We start from the raw sequence: 20,513 nt of genomic DNA on the forward strand, positions 1-20,513 counted from the left end.
GGCTGAAATCCAGACAAGACTTGAATCATTTAGGCACTCGAATAAGAGACAACTCAAGTTGCAAATTTGTTGTAGTTACCTGAAGTCTGCTCTGATTGTCAACTTCTTAAATAAGGTCTAAAAACACTATTATTTACAAATAAATGTATTCTGCCCGTACAGTTGAAATGACAGGTTTTATGACTTTTTCTTTTCCATTATTTTTTAGTTTTGTTTCCATCTCCTGTTTCAATTGCTTTTCTTTTGGAATGTTCCATTTGTTTGAGGGCCAGCAAATTCAGCGGGGAAGACCAGACTTGCCTCTACTCAGCGATTTCATCCAGCTCTTCTGGTCGAAATCCTAAGATTTTCCCGGGCCTGTCAGAGGACATAATCTAGTCCAGAGGTGGGGAAAAAGGCTCCCCGGGGGCCGCCGTGGGTGCAGGTTTTTGTTCCAATCAATCCAGCACAGACGCTTTGACCAATGAGATTTCTGCAGAAAACAAGCGCCTGACTGCAATGCACTGATTGCACCAGATTAGTGAAAAGGTGTTCTCTTTATGGGTTGGAATGAAAACCTGCATCCTTTGTGGAAGTTTGCCCACCTCTGGTCTAGTCCAAGCCCAAGATCAAGCTACAAACTCTACCTCGAAGGGAGAGCCGAGACACCTTACAGAGAAAACAAATTTTGGCCGCTTGTATCCAGGTTCTTTCTTTTGTACACAACCCACACCCCCGTTAAATAGACACTTTGGCATTTCTGCTCAGCTCTTTCTTAACACGCAGAGTCTGCATAACTGCACGTGATCAATCCGCCTGCCGATCTCCTGCTTCATTCTTCCCTTACTTGAGAGAAAACCCTCCTGGTACCTAAAAATCTATCTTTGGGGAAAAGACAATGATCTTGGATTTGGAGGTGATCACTCCTATTCCAACCGCTTGACTAATCAGAAGTAAAGTAAATTGCAAAGGGTCAAAAATTTGAAATCTACGATTACCAATTTTATTTCTATGTTGAAACAAGTACATTACATGGTTTACAGAAGCTGGCAAGCATATGGTGTAGTGTCGCTTCTGTGTCGTAGCATGATGCATTTGCAGGTGCAGGTTCACGATGAATAAATACCTTTACCACACTATGGATGAAATGTAATTAGTTTAGCTGGTGTATAGCATAATTGCATGTGAAGGTCCTTTTTGAGAAAAGAAACTTGCGTCCTGGGGACCGCGACTATAAAAATCCTGTGAATACTAGTCCCTAACAGGTGAGACATAGCATGAGTCTATAAAACTTAGGGCGTTCGGGTGTCCTGTACTGTGGTCCAGAAGGTACTAAAAACTCTGACAGTATATAGGCGGGAGGGTATTCTTGTGGGTTATGTATGTGGTGCGGAAAAGAAAACAAGATAGCCTAAGGGAAACTAAACAAAAGGTGTTAAAGGGAAAAAGGTTAAAAACTAATTGCACGCGGACTCACTTCAAAATGGGGAGCTCGAAAAAAGAGGCTTACGTGTAAAGATTGGAAATTTGTTGAAAATCAAAGCGCTTCAAGGAACACCTAAACTCATGGATAAGCAAATATGGGTTTGCTGGTTAGCTTAATATGCATAAAATACTATACCTGCAGGATAAAATATGCACTAAGCATTGATAGATCTGAAATACAACTTTAGGAGCAGGTTAAGAAAGAGTGAGATCAAATAGACTGCAGAATGGGGAGAGGGCTCGAACAACTGTGAACCGCTCACAGCCTGTTGTCCTTGCAACTCTCTCTGAATGAACAGTGTGTCAGTCTTTATATAGGAAAACAGCATAGTATGGTTTCTAACGAACAAACACTGGGCAAAGTCGGATTAATCAGTGGCAGGTCTCCATGACAAGGACCAAACTTTGGGCAAAATCTGATTAATCAGTGGCAAGTCTCCATGGCAAAGAGCAAACTTCGGGCGCAGTCAAGTTAATCATTGTCATGTCTCCATGACAACGACCAAACTCGGGGCAACTTTCTTATGAAAACAATGTTTCTATACTTACAAATACTGATACAATATGAACAGGGCATTGCCAAGCGACTGTGATTATATCTTAATGTTATCTTACACCATAGAGGAAGCCTTAACAAAATGGAGAAAGATCGATATGATTATACCATTCATTGGTTCTTGATGGCAAAAAAGTGTTATGATGGAAAGGTTAAGACAGTTGAGCGGAGTGAGAATGAGCATTGGGGATATTTTTTGAAAGACATTTCCACGACAAATATATTAACTTGAATTAATATTTACAGACACACTCAAACATACGTTTAATGTAACTTTACACAAAACGGAATTCTAATTTTTTCTAGATCTTTTTTTTCCCTCGTTCTGGCTGGGTTAGTTGTTTGTTATCAATGGGCTGTTTGCTGTTGTACTTCATATTTCCTTCAAAATATTCCGAAAATGATGCACACAAATCTCCTCACAATAGGATAACGCACGACCACTAGCCAACAAGAAGTAGTCTTGTAGTATTAGCGATCGCTCCACTGCTCATTAGAACAAGTTTTAACCTAACCCAGTGCTTGCAACTCCCCGCTTGTAATATCTTTCGTTGCAACCGCTTTGTACGGCGCCTATGAGAGAGAGTTGCGACCATAAATATGAAAGAGGGAATTGCGAGCTAGTATACCGCTGATGTTCTCATGATCAGGGAACGAGAAGTAATATAATACTCCTCGTATTAGATAATAATAAAAGGCTAAGGGCTACAGATTGTCATTTTTGGGTCTCACTAATTACTGCAGGGCGTGGATTCCAAATTATGCAAAAAGTGTTTCTCCACTTGCTAAATTAATGAATGACGACGGTTTAAAAATGTGCTGCTCTAAATTGGGCAGCGGAGGCTAATAAGTCATTTCGTGCATTGAAACAGATGCTAGTAACTAGCGGAACTTTGGCGTTACCTAATTATAACAAGCCTTTTGTACAGATGGTGGACTGTAAAGGGGTGTATATGACATCTATGTTGACTCAGGAATTCGGGGGAAAATGCGGCCCGTTGCATATTTTTCATCCAGATTAGATAGGGTGGCCTGTGCACTTCCTCATTGTGTGCGAGCGGTTGTAGCAGCTTCCATGGCAGTGGAGAGCAGCGCTATGATAGTGCTTTTTGCATTCTTTAACCCTTAGGGTTCTGCATGCAGTGGCTGCATTGTTGCTACAGACGAAAATACAATTTTTGTCTGCAGTGAGAAAATTATCTTGTATTGCCATCTTGCTGTCATAACCACATCTCATGCTCGAAAGATGCGTTAAGATTAATCCAGCTACCCTGTTACCACTCCCTGGGGACTGGGAACGTCATGATTGTCAAGTGGTAGCCGAAGAGGCTACAAGGTGTAGGAAGGACTTAAAGAACCAACCGCTGGAGAGCGGTGAAGACTTTTTTGTTGATGATTACAGTAAAAAAGATGAAACGGGGAAAACACAGACAGGGTATGCGGTTGTAACCGCAGCTAAAGTATTGAAGGCGGGAACCATTGCCATCCAATTACTCTGCGCAAGCGGCAGAGTTAATTGCATTGACCGAAGCATGCAGCTTGATGAGCAACAAGGTTACAATTTATACATGAGGAAATCCTTAGAAAAACGCATCACACTTAAGTTGCCAGAAGGAGATTGTGCTTCTCAACAGGAAACGGATGCAGTGACGGTGGTACCTGAAGACTGGGTGAAGATGTGCAGCATAAAAAAAGAAACATTGGAGCGATGCAAAGTGGGAGGGCCCATACCAAGTGTTGTTAACCACACCAACAGCTATCAAGATAGCTGAGAGGGGAACGTGGAACCACGTTTCACAGAGTAAGTTTATCTCAATTGAAACGTTTCAAGAGTAGAACTCCTTAAACAAAGACAAAAATAAATGGTAAAAACATTTATTGCCCTTGGGGCAATGGGATTAATGATTTAGACTCAATTCCTCTCCACAATAGGGCTATTTTGTCCAGTTGGAGAAAAAGGCGGAAGCGTTTCAATTAAGGATCCACGTTTCGTACGGAAGGGTAAAGCGAGCAACATTGACATAATAAATTGGGGTAAACGTTTAGATTCATGTTGACTGAGGTGCAGATGCTATTTCTGTTATTAGAGCTCCATCTAGTGGATATATAACACAAAGTTCTGATACATATTAAATCAGTGCTGAGTACTCGGCACCTCACGGACAACATGAATCGGACGTTTAGCGCCATCAATGGCATTGACTTTTATTTAGAGCCACACATTGGGCTTCCATTGACGATAATGAATCGGACGTCTACCGCAATCAATCACAGCCCTTTGATAATGTGTTTAAGGGATAGGCAAACTTTTTGACGAGCAGGCCAGAATGGATACTAAAATTTGATGCATTTGGACGCGCAATGTAATTTATCAAAGCTTGGGATTGAAATATAGGAAAAAAGTCAATTACAGTTGAAAATCTATTTTTAAATTTACTTTCAACATTAAGAACATATTATTCAACGAAAGAGAGAAGTATTTAATTTGAGAGTGATGAGCGCTAAGGGAAAAGAATGAGGTCAAAGAGAGCAGTCTTTAAATTGAGAGTGATGAGCAGTAAGGGAAATGAATGAGGTCATTGATTTTTATTTTGGACAACGGCAGCGGTGGGCCGGATCAAAAATCCTAAAGGACCGTAAATGGCCCACGGGTCAAGATTGAAAAACATGTACACACACGATCCGGGGGCGGGGCTAGCGCACAAATCCCGTGGCGGCGAAACATCCGTTCGCGAACTGTCCGGTAGCCCAAACGTCCGTTCGGCCAAACGTCTTTCGGCGAATCGCCCGAGTACCCATTTCAGTAGCCGTTTTTGCTAAGGCCTTGACATTGTGTGGGTGTTGTCTTATCCCCTGCTTACGCTCCTTGCTAAGCCGACTTATAACCAATGCGATTGCCCCTATAAATTTTAAATTATACAAATTATATCCTCTGATTATGAAACGTACTGAAGAGAGCAGTGATTTCCAGGAGTATGACTATTCTGAGAACAAATTGGGCGAAAATGATTTCGTTTTTTTCAGACCAGCCATGCAAATAAGGATTATGCGGGCAAAACTAAAGCCAACGGACATTTTCCCCATTTGTATTTTCCATAAAAGGAGATCATGTGCGAATGTATGATAACGGGGTAATGCTGGGGTTATTATGGGTACTATTATAAGTTTGCTGGCAATGAAGAACGCTTTTGTCAGGTTCATTTTAGTTATCTTTAATATAATATAAAACAATACAAGGAATACATCGGAGCACATAATCCAGTGTTATCTTGCACATGAGAATCAATCCTGGCTCGTCCTCGCCATGGATCATTCTAAAGGAACTAATTCTCTCCTGCCCTTTTAAGACAATCAAATCAAAACAATTACAAGGTTAGCTATTCACTCCAATTGCATAAGCATTAAACCCGAATAACACAATTAAGGTAAAAAAAATAACTGCAACAACAATTGCATATCAGGTATTCAAAACAACAATTAAAGGCGGAACTCAAAAAACAACTGCATTATAATTTAAACAAACAAGCCTCCATTCGGCAAAACAATTCCATATTAGGTGAACCGAGCAACACTATTTGAAAACAATTCGCAAGTATTCTCGGAGGTTGGTTTGATAACCATCTTCTGAAATCAAAAACAATTTAAGACACCTTCAGAGATCTTCATTGCGAACTTGCATCTGGGTAAAAGGTCGAGGTGTTACTCCAAGTAAACAGCCCTCGGAACTGAGGACTGGGTGAAAAGTTAAGTCAAATAATCAACAAGCTCGGAGCCAGCTGCCGTGGAGACTGACCTTAGACCTTGTTAAGATAAGTGTTTGTCTACGTTGCAAGCACATTAATATGTACATATAATGATTAATATTTCATATAATTATTCATATTTCAAATAATTATTCATATTTCATATAATTATTCATATTTCATATAATTATTCATATTTCATATAATTATTCGTATTTCATATAATTATTCATATTTCATATAATTATTAATATCTCATAATTATTCATATTTCATACAATTATTAATATTTCATAGCATTATTGTTTCATTTAATGTTTAATATTTCATATAGTGATTAATATTTTATTTAAATAATATTTCATATAATGATTAATATTTCATGTAATGATGAATATTTCATACAATGATGAATATTTCATATAATGATGAATATTTCATATAATGATAAATATTTCATATGATGAATATTTCATATGATGAATATTCCATACATACATATAATGATTAATGCGCACATGTATAATAGCATCCAGAATAACCCCATAAGCTTTGCTTTATTATAGGAATATATGTATATGTGCTTGCAAAGAAGAACGCTTTGCTTTATCTAGAAAGGTCTTTTTTAAGACATCTCTTGAGTAATGCTCGCTCGTAAGTAACAGAAACAACTCGAAGGTCACTTCTCTCAGCAGCTGGCTCCGAGGACAATTGTTTTGAAACCTCGACCTCTCACACGGTCGCAAGCTTACACCGAAGATCCGGGAGGACTCTAAATTGTTTTGACTTTGACTTTGCACCAGGTGGCGATACCGCTTCCCTTTAAAGGACTTGCAAATGTTTTGAATGAATGATGCTTGTTGTTAAACCGTATGTAATAGATGCTTGCTTGTTGTTAAATCTTATGTAATAGATGCTTGCTTGTTGCAAAATCTTATGTAATAAATGGGCAGGAGAGGATTCGATTCATTAGAATGATCTAGTCCGAAGGCGCCTGAGGATCGATTCTCTCTTGCAAGAAACCCGGTTAAGAGTCAGATGTCCATTCTGTTTTAAGGTGAATTTAGGAATACCTGTTGGTCAACCTATCATGCACTAAAAAAATCATATCAGAGCAGATGAGAGTATCAAAAAGGGAGATTCCAAATCTGACACAGGCCTTAAACAATATGAAGTAGGACAATGATCTCTACCATAACCATACTAATGACAGCAGGAATACTTTCATGAGCATTATCCATGACAGTATCTACATTCGGAAGTAGAATTAAAACAAAACCATCAACAACAACAAAAAATGTTAAATGAAGACATACAGGCATTAATATGGGACCATGCGCTCAAAATACCACTAAAAACAAAAAGGATTAATGACAGACAGACAGTTACTCCTCTAAAAAACAAAGTCGTAAAAGAAATTTGAACTGCAAAATCAAATTTCAATATAAACAATTAACAGCACGAAAGGAAACACCAAGGAGATCTGGAAAAACAATGAAAAACAGGTAGGAAATACAGTGTTCCCCCGCTACTTTGCGCTTCAGTTAACGCGGACGCAGAGCTTTGCAGATTTTTTTGGGAAAAAAAATACAAATATTACATTGAAACAACATATTTTACTGTTTTTTTTTTGTTATAACATGAATTTCACTCTCTCTACCCGTATTCTATATGGTGTACTGTATACAGGAGGGTAAAAAAATAATAATAATAAATAAAATAAAATAAATAATAAAAAAAAATTTGGAGTTAAATTCTAATTAAGCATTTTGGAAGGGGAATCCCTACTTTGCGGAAATGCACTTATCGCGGGTGGTCCCGGTTCCCATTAACCGCGATAAGCGAGGGAACACTACAAGCAAAGACAAACTACAATTGAAGGATAAAACATTCTGGGATCCAAAGGTCATAGCTTCAAATTTAAATGATTATTCTATAGACTTAGTTAAAAAAAATTAAGACCTAGATCTGATCCGTTCCGATCCGATCCGTTCCGATCAGATTAGATTAGCCTTTAGGAAAGCAATGTAACCCTAGATAAAACTGGAACCACACAGAGGAAGCACACAAAAGGTTTGGACCTTCTGCAGACCGAGGCGGAGGTTGAAAGTATGCAGAATCACTCTTCCAAGATGATCTGCACAGTCCCTCAGTAGTCTGAAGCTGATCATCAGGACCGGTTGCCTTCCTGGCCTGAATAGTTCCAAAAAGAAAATGTCCAGGACTAGCATAAGGAAACTAAGATAATAGAACAATGACTGCCTCTCACACGCGATGGACGGAGTTGAGTTGTAAAGGTCTTGAAAAAATAAAAATAAAAGCTATAAAGTACAAAGTGAAGTATGAAGAAAATAATTTAAAAAAATTTCCCCACAATGATAGATGGAATAATTGGTCTGAAGCGTCGCTCCTTCTCCCAGCACATTTGTCCAGCTGCGGATAACCAGACGGCATCAAGGTGTTGCTCTTTCTGCTGCGTATTGTTCACAGCTGATCCCATTTGTATGACAGCACAGGCATGGCTAAATGGTATTAAAAAGCAAATAGAACAAAGAAAGTTATAAAAACATTAAAAAATGGGCGGCCCAGTGATGGGAGTGGTTAGCGTGTCAGCCTCACAGCTCTGAGGTCCTGGATTCAAATCCAGATCACGTCCACCTGTGTGGATTTTGCATGTTCTCCATAGCGTGGGTTCCCGTACGGTGTCCTCCCAGATTCCAAAGACATGCATGGTAGGCTGATTGGAGACTCTAAATTGCCCTTAGGTCTGTGTCTGAGTGTGCATGGTTGTCTGTCTACATGTGCCCGGCGATTGGCTGGCCACCGATTCAGAGTGTCCCCCGCCTCTGGCCCGGAGACAATTGGGATTGGCTCCAATAAAATAGAATATCACCTACCACAACCACTAAACACCAATGAACCCATTCTTAATCTGAACATAGTTTCACAGTTAGAAATTGAGAAAGCAGCATCTGATCTCAAAAGCACAAAGAAAAATATGCCTTTAATTTGGATGTAACATTTCTGAAATACAGCCATACCCAATGTTCCCTCTAATTTTTCGTTGGTCTGGGCAGAAAGACAACCTCCCTGAGCGCACTGACTACAAGTGTGAGCGACATCATTGCTCACTATGGGCACACCAGTATCACACCTGCCATAAGCAGGTGCATGTCAATGTTCCCTCTAACTTTTCATGTAAAACATTCTGTAAAACACAAAAAAACATAAGAGTGGACAGAGCTACTGCCACTGGCTGTTGCGTAAACAGCGCCATTCTGGGGAAAGGGGTAAAAAAATCATCATTTTGGGAATATTTTGAAGGGAAGACAAGAGCAAACAACCCTCGATAGGTTGCATCTGAAAGTCAGGGTGAAGTCGGGCCATACGACCTCAGTACTGGAACGCATTAAGCTCGTATCTCAAGGTACCACTGTTTTACCAATACGAACACAGTTCTCAAATTGATTCCATTCTTCTTGAGCAAGGATAGCGCTACCCGGGCAGACATCAGTCGTTTCAATGGCGCAACTTTTTAAAATGTATTTTCAAAACCGTATATTATCCTATAAACTTGCTGAAGGCTGTTTGGAGAGGGCAGACTTTATGTATGATGTACACCTTAGCTTTGCTTCATTTTTTTGGTAGAATATTTTGCACGTTATACGGTACTTGTGACCGCTGTTCATCGACACGGACTTTGCATTTTTTTCAGTTTTTCTGTTGAATTTTTCCGAGTGTGGATAAAGCTGCTGGTTCAGTTTTTTAAATTACCAATGGAAATGAAAAGTGGTCAGCGTGGAAGACATTAACGCTTTGGCCAAGGAGCATAAAAACAAACTCTCTTGAGTTAATAGAACACTCGACATCACGGGGGAATAAAACGAGAAGGCAGACGAGGAAGAAGCGGCGAGCATTGCAACAGCTATTGAGGTTTGAACAGAATGCACACTCAGGAAGTTTCTGGTTTGGACAGGGGGAGACTCAAATCTTTATTAGCATATCAATGAAAACATGAAAGATCTACCCTTTACTGACATCGCCTTAACCCACTAATCTGTCCAGGCAGACAATTCCACTCCTGAATTCCTCTTCATATTCTGGTTCAGTGTCTGCAGGGACCCATTGGGTGATGCGTCATTGGGATTAAAGGTGCAACATTGATCTCCAAACATTGCAGACACGTTCCCTTGCTCAGCCAGAAGCATATCAACCGCTTTGCGCCCTGTGAAATCATAGACTGGTGGCTGCAAGCTGTTCCTTTATTGTTACAAAAACCCACTCAGTATAATTTCCAAGTTTTTGAACATGTATTGGATGTTGTTTATCCTAGCCATATCTCATTTGGAGTAACCCAAAGAAAATTTGAGTGCCAACCTCCTGCAATTTGCCCTACTAACCCATACTCGTCTGTAACGCCTCTGGGGATGCAAACTGCATCAACGTAAGTCGGCTCCCCATCCTCGATGAGGGTCAATGCCATCAGGAGAGGCCAGGCGCCGCACCAAAATTCTGAGCTGCCAATTGTATCTCCTCGACTTTAAATGGAAAACAGATGCTGGGAAGAGCAGTGAAACCAAGGCACATAGTCCTGTTGCTCTTTGACAGGATTCGCATAATTTATTTGCACCACACCACCACCACAGGTCAAAACGTGGAATTAGTGTTGAATTAATTTCTATGCATTTCTAATTACAGAAATTACAATTTTCTTAATAAAAGTTTAAGGTGTTGTGGCAGCCCTATTCCTTCTAATTTAAAAATGTCTCCATTCTTTCGATGGTTCATATTACTCCAATAGTTGTCACTTTCTAACAACAAATACAACGGGAAAAAATTAAAGTGGAATTTTGTTTTATTTCAAAATAATCAAGGCTAATCAGAGCATGTTTAACTAGGTTTCAATACAGCAGCGTCCTAGGTAAGAAGCTTTTTACATACAAATGAGTGAGTCGAGATGAGAAAAATATCCAAGTTACAAAACCCCCCAAAAAGTACATGCATTTGTTATCTGTTATTTTATTAGTAAAATATTATCGCATATGCATTGATTCTCACTTTAAAAGCTCTCTACTCTATATTGGGCTCTCATTGTTTGTCTCCCAACACCCACTGTTTCAAGTTTCTCTCTAATGTATTTTTGACCGCCGTTCGTCTTCACGGAGTTCTGACGGTGTTTCTTTGTTGAGTTTTTCCAAGTGTGGATAAAACAACTGTTTCTGTTTTTATCACCACGCCTCCCAATAAAATTATCAGTGCAAATGAAAAGAAGTGATCAGTGTGGATGACCAGTTGGTCGAGGGGGCATAAAAACAAAATTTGAAGAGTTAATGGAACACTCGACAATACGGGCGGATATACAACGAGAAGGCAACAGCAAAAATTCTAAGAAATGTTGGAGGTATTTATTGGGGTAGACCTGCCAACTGGTTTAATAATTGTTTGTTTATGTCGAGTCAATGTGGCCAAACTGGTTTTACAATTGTTTGTCAGGACAGTGGAATGTAGGATAAGCCAACTAGCTGGCCTTGCAATTATTTGTTCGCACTACGAATTGTAAGATAGCTAACTAGCTGGCCTTGCAATTGTTTCCTTGTATTGTGGAATATGGCCAACTCGCTTTGGAACTGTTTGTTCGAAACGCGCAATATAAGATAGGCTGCGGCAGTTTGTGTGTGCTATAAAAATATCGTGTTTGCTTAAAACTCAAACCTGCTAATGTCTAACCATATTAGCCCAAAGATCTGTTTACATAGGCTCTGTCCTACATCACTGTCTTAGAAATATTACCCTTTAGTTCCAATAACAAGCTAACAAGCGGAGAGCTAACAAGTATGAATATGTCATAAATAAATGTCATAAATGTGTCTGGCCTGGGAAGACGAACTTGTGGAGAAGCACTATACAATTTCGTCATACGCTGCTGAGGGTATGATGACTACTAGGCTTTTTGTCAAGTCAATGATGACGACAATGCCTATGTCTGATTTTCATTTTTCATAAAAAGACTGAGCTCTGTTCATTCAGAGAGAATTGCGAGGAAGGCAGGCTGTGAGAGGTTCACAGCTGTCGGAGCATTCTCCAACTATCCTGCAGTCCGGTAACAAACCTATTTTCTATATAAATTGATCTCACTCATTCTTAACCTGCTCCTGAAGTTGTATTTTCAGACCTATCAGTATTTCACAAGCTTTCTGTAGAAAAAAAACACCGTCCAGAAAGTGTACATGATTTGTGCCATGCCCCACTTTGACTACGTTTGTCTGTTGTATTATTGAAACATTATTAAAAGTTGCCAAAGGTAATAATCTTGGTTTTTTTTCATCAATCATCTGTGTGCTTTTGTCTCACTCTCTGACTGGAGTATCTGTATAGATGAGGTGTCCCAGCACTATCAACAAACAAGACGAGGTTAAGTTAATTCGCTAATAGTCTGGATTTTTTTAAAGTTTCATCCAAATTGCGATCCATTTTGCGCTTATTCCAAGGAGGCACATTGATAAGTGCTGTGTACTACTACTTGAATTTCCTTTAGAAAAACAACGGAAATGATAGGATTTGTTTCAAAAAAAAAGACTGGTGGTTAATCAGCCTTAATAATATTTTCTTCCCTTATGAAAAAATACTAAAACTAAAATGTTAAAGTGATCTAGGCTACCAATGCAATCCATTCCGAATCGATTGCCACGCTGAAGTCGCACAAGGTGAATCATTTGTCAGAACTTGGAACTCGGAGGATTCACAATGCACTAGTGTTGCTAAATTCTTCTGGTTTACAGTGCAGTTAAATCCAGATGGCGGAAGCCGTAGCGTTGGTTTGAATTCCGAGGCGTTTAGATTTCAAATTTGGTACTTTTCTGAAATGGTTGCATGAAGAAAATTAATTGACAATTCCTTACGATTTCCAGACTTTAGGGAGAATATCCGGAGTCCCAGAGTTTGCGTTGCATTTCCGGGTAAACTCCGGAAATTCCAGGGTAGTTGGGAGCTCTGCATCTATTATTAGTGCACTATAAAAAAAATCTGTCTGTAACTAATGTGTAGGTGGGAAACTAAAGGAGAAAACCATTACCTGTCCTGAGGCAAAGATGGTCAAAGTCAGAGCAACAGCTATTGTAGGCTTTGCATAAATTATCACAGCGACACATTGAAGGCTCCATCTCGACCAACTCAAAACATCTATTTCTGCACGAACTAGATGTTGTCGAATATTGAGATGAAGAATGCACTGTGAAAAGACAACAATACAACAAAAAGGAAAAGAGTTTGAGTTTGATTTAGACTTATTTAATACGAAAATCACATTGAATGAACATACTGTGGTACCTTGAGATACGAGCTTTATGCGTTCCGGGACTGACCTCAAATGTCGATTTACTCGTATCTCAAATCAACATTCCCCATAGAAAGGAACTAAATACAAATTAATTTGTTCCCACCCTTTGAAAAAACAACAACAAAAATGATTTTGTTCTAGGTTCAGAGACAGGAGTACACATGGTAATTGATATTGAGTTCAAGGTATGTGAGGCACCGAAAGATAAGGTGCTTTGGCTGAATGCACTGTTTTTGAAAGTAACTACCAATGGCAGGCCATGTATTTCACACCTTGGCCTTCCATAGTGCTACGTTTAAATCAATCCAACCCTCAATAACTATTATATAACTATAAAACATTATACACTTTTAAAAAAGCCTCAATAATAACCTCATAAAGTTGAAATATTATTTAGGAATACGGGCGGCCTGGCGGCTGAGTGGTTAGCGCCTAGGCCTCACAGTGGAAGACCTGGGCTGAAATCCAGGTTAGTCCACATTTGTGGAGTTTGCATTATCTCGCCGGATCTGCATGGGTTTTCTCCAAGTACTCTGCTTTCCTAGCATATTCCCAAAAAATGCAAGGTAGGCTGATTTGACACTCTACCTTGCCCCTAAGTATGGGTGTGAGTGTGCATGGTTATCCTCCTTGTGCCCTGCGATTCAGGGTGTGTGTCCCCCGCCTCTGGATTCAGCTGGGATAGGCACCAGCACCCCTCACAAACCTAATGAGGATAAAGCAGCATAAAAAATGAGAGGAGTTGAGACGTCCGTCAACCAGCATTGCAGAAAGGCAAGTTAAATCCAAAAACGTAAGAACCAGCAGCGACTAATAAAATGGGTGAAAAATTAAACTTCAAAGAAATCCTAAAATATTATTTTTTGTTGTTGATTAATTTTGTTGTTTGAATTCTTAATGTTGTGTGATGTGTGTTCATGTGTTCGTGTGCTTTCTCTGTTGCCTGGAAAGATTTCGTATGCTTGATATTCATTTCAAGAAATTAGTAAATCACTTTATATAATTTTCTCCCATTTTTGTGTTTCTCAAATCTTTCCTACAAAATTGGGATACTTTGGACTATTTTAGAGGATTTAGTTCAGACATGAGCAAATTACGGCCCACCGGACAAATTAGGCTTTTTAATCCGGCCAGCCGACTTTGTCCAAATATTTTTTTCCCAAGATGGCGCCGTCACACAGAAGCCCTTGGCAGCAGCTTTGTCCACTTATTTGTGTTTCGTGTTTTGAATTACATTTTAATATTTCTTAACACATTCCTTTTTACTTTCATAGTGAGTGATGAGTATGTTAATACTTTTGTCCTTTTTTTCTGTTTTCTGTTTCATATGTACGGTTAACGGATGCAGTTTTTTATATATATCGTATCTTGTGCTGACCCGGCCCATCTGTCAAATTTTTAAAATCAATGTAGCCCCCAGGCCGAAAAGTTTGCCCACCCCTGGTTCAGTTGGTAGTTGTATGAGGAAGGTGGAATGAATTAGAGAATTTACATATGAAGTACTGCTCTACTTATGAAATTTTGAAGTTAGAAAAAGTACTGAACCAATAAATTTCTTAAGTAGAGGTACGACGGTATTTAAATTATTGAACTATATTGTTTTACCTTGGACAAAAACGTTGGGGTCACTGTAAGTTAAAGGACAACAGCTTGGCACTTCATTTATGTAAAGACTAAATGAAAAATGAAATGAAATGAAAATGAAATGAAAAATGAAAAACAGACATAGGCATTGTCGTCATCATTGTCTTGACAAAAAGCCTAGTAGTCATCATACCCTTAGCAGCGTACGACGAAATTGTATAGTGCTTCTCTACAAGATCGTCTTCCCAGGCAAGACCCATTTATGACATATTCATACTTATTAGCTCTCCGCCTCCTTGAGCGCCATCAATCCGGCGACTGCAAGTTGCCTCCCCGATGCCAACAAGAATACGATGGATCACTTACCTCTCTCAGTCTTTATACTTACCCTCCCTCAGTCAGCCTGTGGAAGGCAGATCCACACCAAACAAACTTCATGTTACTTCATTGCGACTTAATTTCATAGAAAGGATTTGTGTTGTCGTCACGTCACGTGTTGCTGCAGGTTAAAAGTCCTGATGGCTGTTGGGAAAAAGCTGTCCTTGAGCCTGTTTTTCCGTGCTTTGTAGGACCTGTAGCGTCTGCCAGATGGAAGCAACAGCAACAGGCCGTGTCCAGGATGGTATGGGTCCCCAACGGCTCTTTTGAGGTACCGGGGGTTGGCAATGTCTTCCAGTGGTGGCAGAGAGCAGCCGACGATCTTCTGTGCAGTGTTAATCACCATCTGCATGGCTTTTTTGTCTGCTGCCGTGCTTCCGGCATACCACACTGTAATGCAGTATGCCAGGATGCTCTCCACAGTGGCTCCGTAGAAGGTTGCCAGAAGCTTGGTGTCCAATTTGTTCCTTCTTAGTACCCTGACAAAGTGGAGTCGTTTCTGGGCCTTCTTCACTACCACTGTGGTGTTTGTAGACCAGGAGAGCCTATCCGTGACATGGACTCCCAGAAATTTGAAGGACTGGACCCTGTCTACACATACTCTGTTAATGAGGAGTGGGGCCAGGTCTGTGCTGAGCTTGCGAAATTCCAGGATTATTTCTTTAGTCTTTGTGGTATTTAGTGTAAGATTGTTCGCCGAGCACCAAAGAGACAGTTTGTCGACCTCGTCTCTGTAAGCCGACTCATCCCCGCCTGAGATGAGTCCAGTCACAGTGGTGTCATCGGCAAATTTGATGATGGAGTTTGACTGGTGCGCTGGTGTGCAGTCGTATGTGTACAGGGAGTACAGGAAAGGACTCAGTACACAGCCTTGTGGTGAGCCAGTGCTCAGTGTAATGGGGGAAGAGAGGTGTGGACCCAGTCTGACAGTTTGTGGTCGGCCAGTCAAGAAGTTCTTTATCCAGCAGCAGATTGAGGAGGATAATCCAAGGTGGGAGAGTTTGTCCTTCAGAATGTCCGGCTTAATGGTGTTAAAGGCTGAGCTATAGTCAATGAAAAGCATCCTCACATAGTTCCCCTGGTGCTCCAGGTGGCTCAGTGCTGTCTGTAGAGCCACGGCGATAGCATCCTCGATGGACCTGTTTTCTCTATAAGCAAACTGGTGAGGGTCGACTGAGGGGGGGGATTGTATTTCTAATGTGGCGAGCAACCAACTGTTCAAAGCACTTCATGATCACAGGCGTGAGAGCAACAGGCCTGTTATCGTTCAAGCTGTCGATGGTTGGCTTTTTGGGGACAGGAATGATGGTGGCAGATTTCAGGCAGGCAGGAACGATGGATGGTTGCAAGGACCGATTGACAATGTCCGTGAAGACTCCAGCCAGCTGTTCAGCACAAGCTTTGAGCACCTTGCCAGGTATTCCGTCTGAACCAGCACCCTTCCTGGTGTTCACAGACTGCATTTCCACTGTAATGTAATAAATGTAAACTTTTATTCAGAAGACTCGGAAATTCAAAAACATTGAAACCTGTCTTCTGAAGTTCGTCCTTGAAAAGAAATGTTCGGGACGGCATCCTCTTCCAGTAGAGTCCAGTTTCATAATGCCAGGTGCAAGCCACCAGTCATGAAGCAGTATTTAAGGCCACCAGGAACCTGACCATGCTGCTGGATCGTCTTGTCAGTTCATTGTGAAGTACCCTCTCGCATTTTCACATTGCTTGATTGTTGATCAATGACCTCTGTTTGCTCTCAGGATTTCCACCACGCCAAGCCCCCACAGACAAAAAAACAGAACAAGGATCAACGGAACAAGGATCAACGGAACAAGGACAACGGACCATAGACAACGGACCAAGGATAACGGACCAGGGATAATGGAACAAGGATCAACAGATCAAGGACAACGGACCACAGATCAATGGACAACGACCACGCTACCTACCCTACCTACACGCACCCTTGATCATAACAGCCGGTCTTTTGGTTGCCGTTAGGGTTATGGTTGTCAAATGTACTTAGATATTAAACCCTAAACTTAACCCCAACCCCAACTTTGGGCTAGTCCTAGACGTCTTCAGAGCCGTTCAGCCGTGCCTCAGCTGTCATGCACCCCCGATCAGCTGTGAGCAGTGGACGAGAGTGATGAGAGAAAGAGCGCCGGGTGAAAAGGCGATGCTCCAGACCAAGCATTCCACAGAGCTGCCAATTTTTCCAGGATTTCAGGAGTTTGCACCGGACAAGAAAGGCAAACTCCGGGACTCCTGACAACCTCGCTAAACTCCATAAATTAAAAAAAATTACCAAATTTTTTTTTAGCAAACATTTTGGAAAAGTGCCAAATTTACGATTTAAATGCCTCGAAATTCACATCATCGCTAAGGCCTCCGCCATCCTACTGATTCAACTGCACTGTAAACTGGATGAATTCAGTTCAGCCATGCCTCAGCTGTCATGCACGCCGGATCAGCTGTGAGCAGTGGACGAGAGTGATGAGAGTAAGAGTGCTGGAAGAAAAGGCGACGCTCCGGCCGAGCATTCCACAGAGCTGCCATTTTTTTCCGGAAATTTGGGAGTTTGCTACAGACAAGAAAGGCAAACTCCAGGGCTCCTGACAAACTCCCTAAACTCCGTAAATTAAAAAAAATGGTTACCTAAATTTCTTTTGAAGCAACCATTTCGAAAAAGTGCCAAATTTCCAATTTCAATGCCTCGAAAACCACACCATCGCTGCAGCCTCCGCCATTTTACGCATTCAATTCAACTGCACTTTAAACCGGAGGACTTGATAATAAAGTTTGATTTAAATTGTCATACGTTATTTTTTTACATGTTATATAGATTTTCCGCAAATCACATTCACACCTAGTGGAAACATGAAACTCCTGAAATGGGACAAGGGTACTCCTTAAATGGGGTTGACAGATGTTGACAGCACTGATTCCATCATTGTTATGGGCAGCGTGACATCTCTTCCCGGTCAGATGGAGGTGCTGTCGGTGCTTGCCGGGTGGCAACGGGGCTATCGGGGTTGTGTTGTGTGCACATGGATTCGAACCCAGAACTATTGAGGCCAACATACTGTTGTGAATTATTTGCTATAAAAATTATTAACTTGTTTCAAAGTGATAGCCACTAATTTGATCATTGTGTTTGGGCAGAGGCTTCACAATAAAAACAGCAGGTAACTCTGGGTGTTTGTTGTATAAACAACATAGCCGTGTTCTGGCAGTTGTGACACTTTTACTAATTTGATCATTTCTGACCTGTCTAGACATCCTGTTTCTTTAGTTGAAAGAAACGTGTTATATTCTGAGAATCTTTTACCTCAACAAATGTTTAGATTAATGCCCACTTTGGACGGAGGCAATGAAGGCTTTAAGAAATGGAGTCAGAACAAGAATCTCACCTTTTCTCAAGCCAATAAAGAGAACTGGTCATGGAAGCTTTAATAATAACTTGCCTATATTTTTGTTAACACTTGCTTCATCAGATCTTTCAGAACAAAGAAAAGAACATCCCACAACACTAACACTCATCCGTCGGGCCACCTGTTAAAAAAAATTCCTGTTGAAAAATATTACTCAATTTTCCAAGCTGTTTGTTTTCACAAGGGTCACGGCGGTGGTGGAGCCTATTTAGTTTGAATACACAGGTGGCTCAATTTGACCCAAGAACAAGCAACGTTGAACAAAAAAAATGCTGTAAACGCTGGTGTAATGACAAGTTTAAGTGCTACTCGTGGTGTTTAACATTTTTCATGGTTTTGAACTCGAATGTATACTGGTTACATCACAATGAAAGTGCTGTTCCAGCGAGATATAGTACTCACAGTCTGCTCTTTCCGTATAGGTGGTGTGCGTCTCTGAGCGTTTAAATCGGTTCCACACAAATCCCTCAGACAACTTCTTGTCGCAAATTAGCCACATAATCCACACAAACTGAAAAATATCGTAGATGAATAGGGGTAGGAGAAAATATACTTTGGATAGAAATATAGAAAATAAATCGGAATGTTTGATTTGCGTGTGGATGGGGGGCGTACGAGTGCGTGAAAACATCTACTAGTATATATGGGAAGTTTTAGCGTAATCATTTACTGAGTAGAGTATTGCAATTGATACGGACATTACAGAATTGAACATTTGTCATTATTCAACCTATTCGTTTTTACTGTTCCCAACTGATGTATTTTGCAACACGACGTATAACATGTCCACTCACTTTATCACGCGAACATATTTGTTTTGTAGTTTTGTCCTTTTTTTCAACCGAAAAAAAAGATTTGTGAATTGTCCGCTTAAATCCTCTTAAATTTAACAAACATAACGACTCTTACCTTATGATGAAACATTGTTCAGTTCAGTAAGACTGGTCGGCCAAGCCTTCAATCGTAAAAGACAAATTCAAGCCAGCCCCCCTCAAAGTGTTTTGCTACATACTGTCAGCATTTCGGTAATATCCAGCAATATTAGTACACTTTGGTTTAAATAAAGGTAACATAGTAAGCATAATCGACCAGAGGCGGTCGATCAGGTTTTTTATTTTATTTTTGTGACTATTTTATCGTATGCTTATTTGTGGGAAAATTGCGTAGAATTACGAAGACAAATATTTGTGTAACTATTTTTTGTAAATCTGCAATACTAAAAATATATTTTTGTACTCCCGTGATTGAGTAAGATTCCAAATTCCAAATTCCTAAAAAGAACCATGTACCACTAAAAATGAACCAATTCAAAGAACCATTCATGAATTTTACGATGCAGACGGGGCGCAGACACTTACAGAATCCTGCCTATCAATGACCTCCGGTCGAATAAATTAAAAACATAAAAAATAAATAAAACATTCAGATATCAAGAACGGGTTTAGTGGGCACGTGCAAACACTAACACACAAACACACTCATAAACAAACACACTTGCACACATACACACATTGACGAAAGTCGAGACGTCTCCGTTGAGACGTCTCCGTTGAGACGTCTCCGTTGAGACGTCTCCGTTGAGACGTCTCCTTTGAGACGTCTCCGTCGAGACGCCTCCCGTCGAGACGCCTCCCGTCGAGACGTCTCCCGTCGAGACGTCTCCCGTCGAGACGTCGCCCTCGAGACATATAGGGGTCGGTCAACGCCAGAGTCGCAGACTTCGAAGCACGTCGGGGACGTTATATTTATTAGGAAAACGTTTAGGACATGACATGTCGGGACGGGAGATTAAGGAAAGGGGGAGCCCGGGACACCCCGCCGGAGTCGCGGACTTCGAACCACGTGGTGGACGTGATATGTATAAGCGTAGTCTGAGACACCCTGCATCTTTCTCTGGGGACTTCTCTGACAGGCGCCTGAAATCAACTAAAAGGTCAGAAACAATACCTGTTACGTACCCGTCAAAATTCTGCCATTGAATTTTTAAAATTATGGAGAGGTCACAATGGAAATGTGATCTATAC

At 40.6% G+C, this 20,513-nt stretch overlaps 1 protein-coding gene across 3 annotated transcripts in view; it reads right to left on the reverse strand.

Moving 5' to 3' along the window:
- The window catches only part of LOC144193032 (autotaxin-like), a 43,486-nt gene extending 24,011 nt beyond the window's left edge, over positions 1–19,475 (reverse strand). The window contains exons 1-4 of one of the 3 annotated variants that reach the window (XR_013325570.1): positions 19,399–19,475; positions 18,892–19,000; positions 12,836–12,991; positions 12,663–12,773 (exon numbers count right to left, since the gene is read on the reverse strand). Coding sequence is in view for 2 of the 3 variants with exons in the window: in XM_077711837.1 (XP_077567963.1) it covers positions 12,836–12,991; positions 18,892–19,000; positions 19,399–19,413 (280 nt within the window). In the remaining variant the exon portion in view is untranslated. The remainder of the gene's footprint in view (positions 1–12,662; positions 12,774–12,835; positions 12,992–18,891; positions 19,001–19,398) is intronic. The other 2 variants (XM_077711837.1, XM_077711838.1) reach the window with 2 other exon arrangements.
- Positions 19,476–20,513: the final 1,038 nt, after the last annotated feature.

Source organism: Stigmatopora nigra, unplaced genomic scaffold, assembly GCF_051989575.1.
Source record: "Stigmatopora nigra isolate UIUO_SnigA unplaced genomic scaffold, RoL_Snig_1.1 HiC_scaffold_45, whole genome shotgun sequence".
In the NCBI taxonomy this organism is placed as follows: domain Eukaryota; kingdom Metazoa; phylum Chordata; class Actinopteri; order Syngnathiformes; family Syngnathidae; genus Stigmatopora; species Stigmatopora nigra.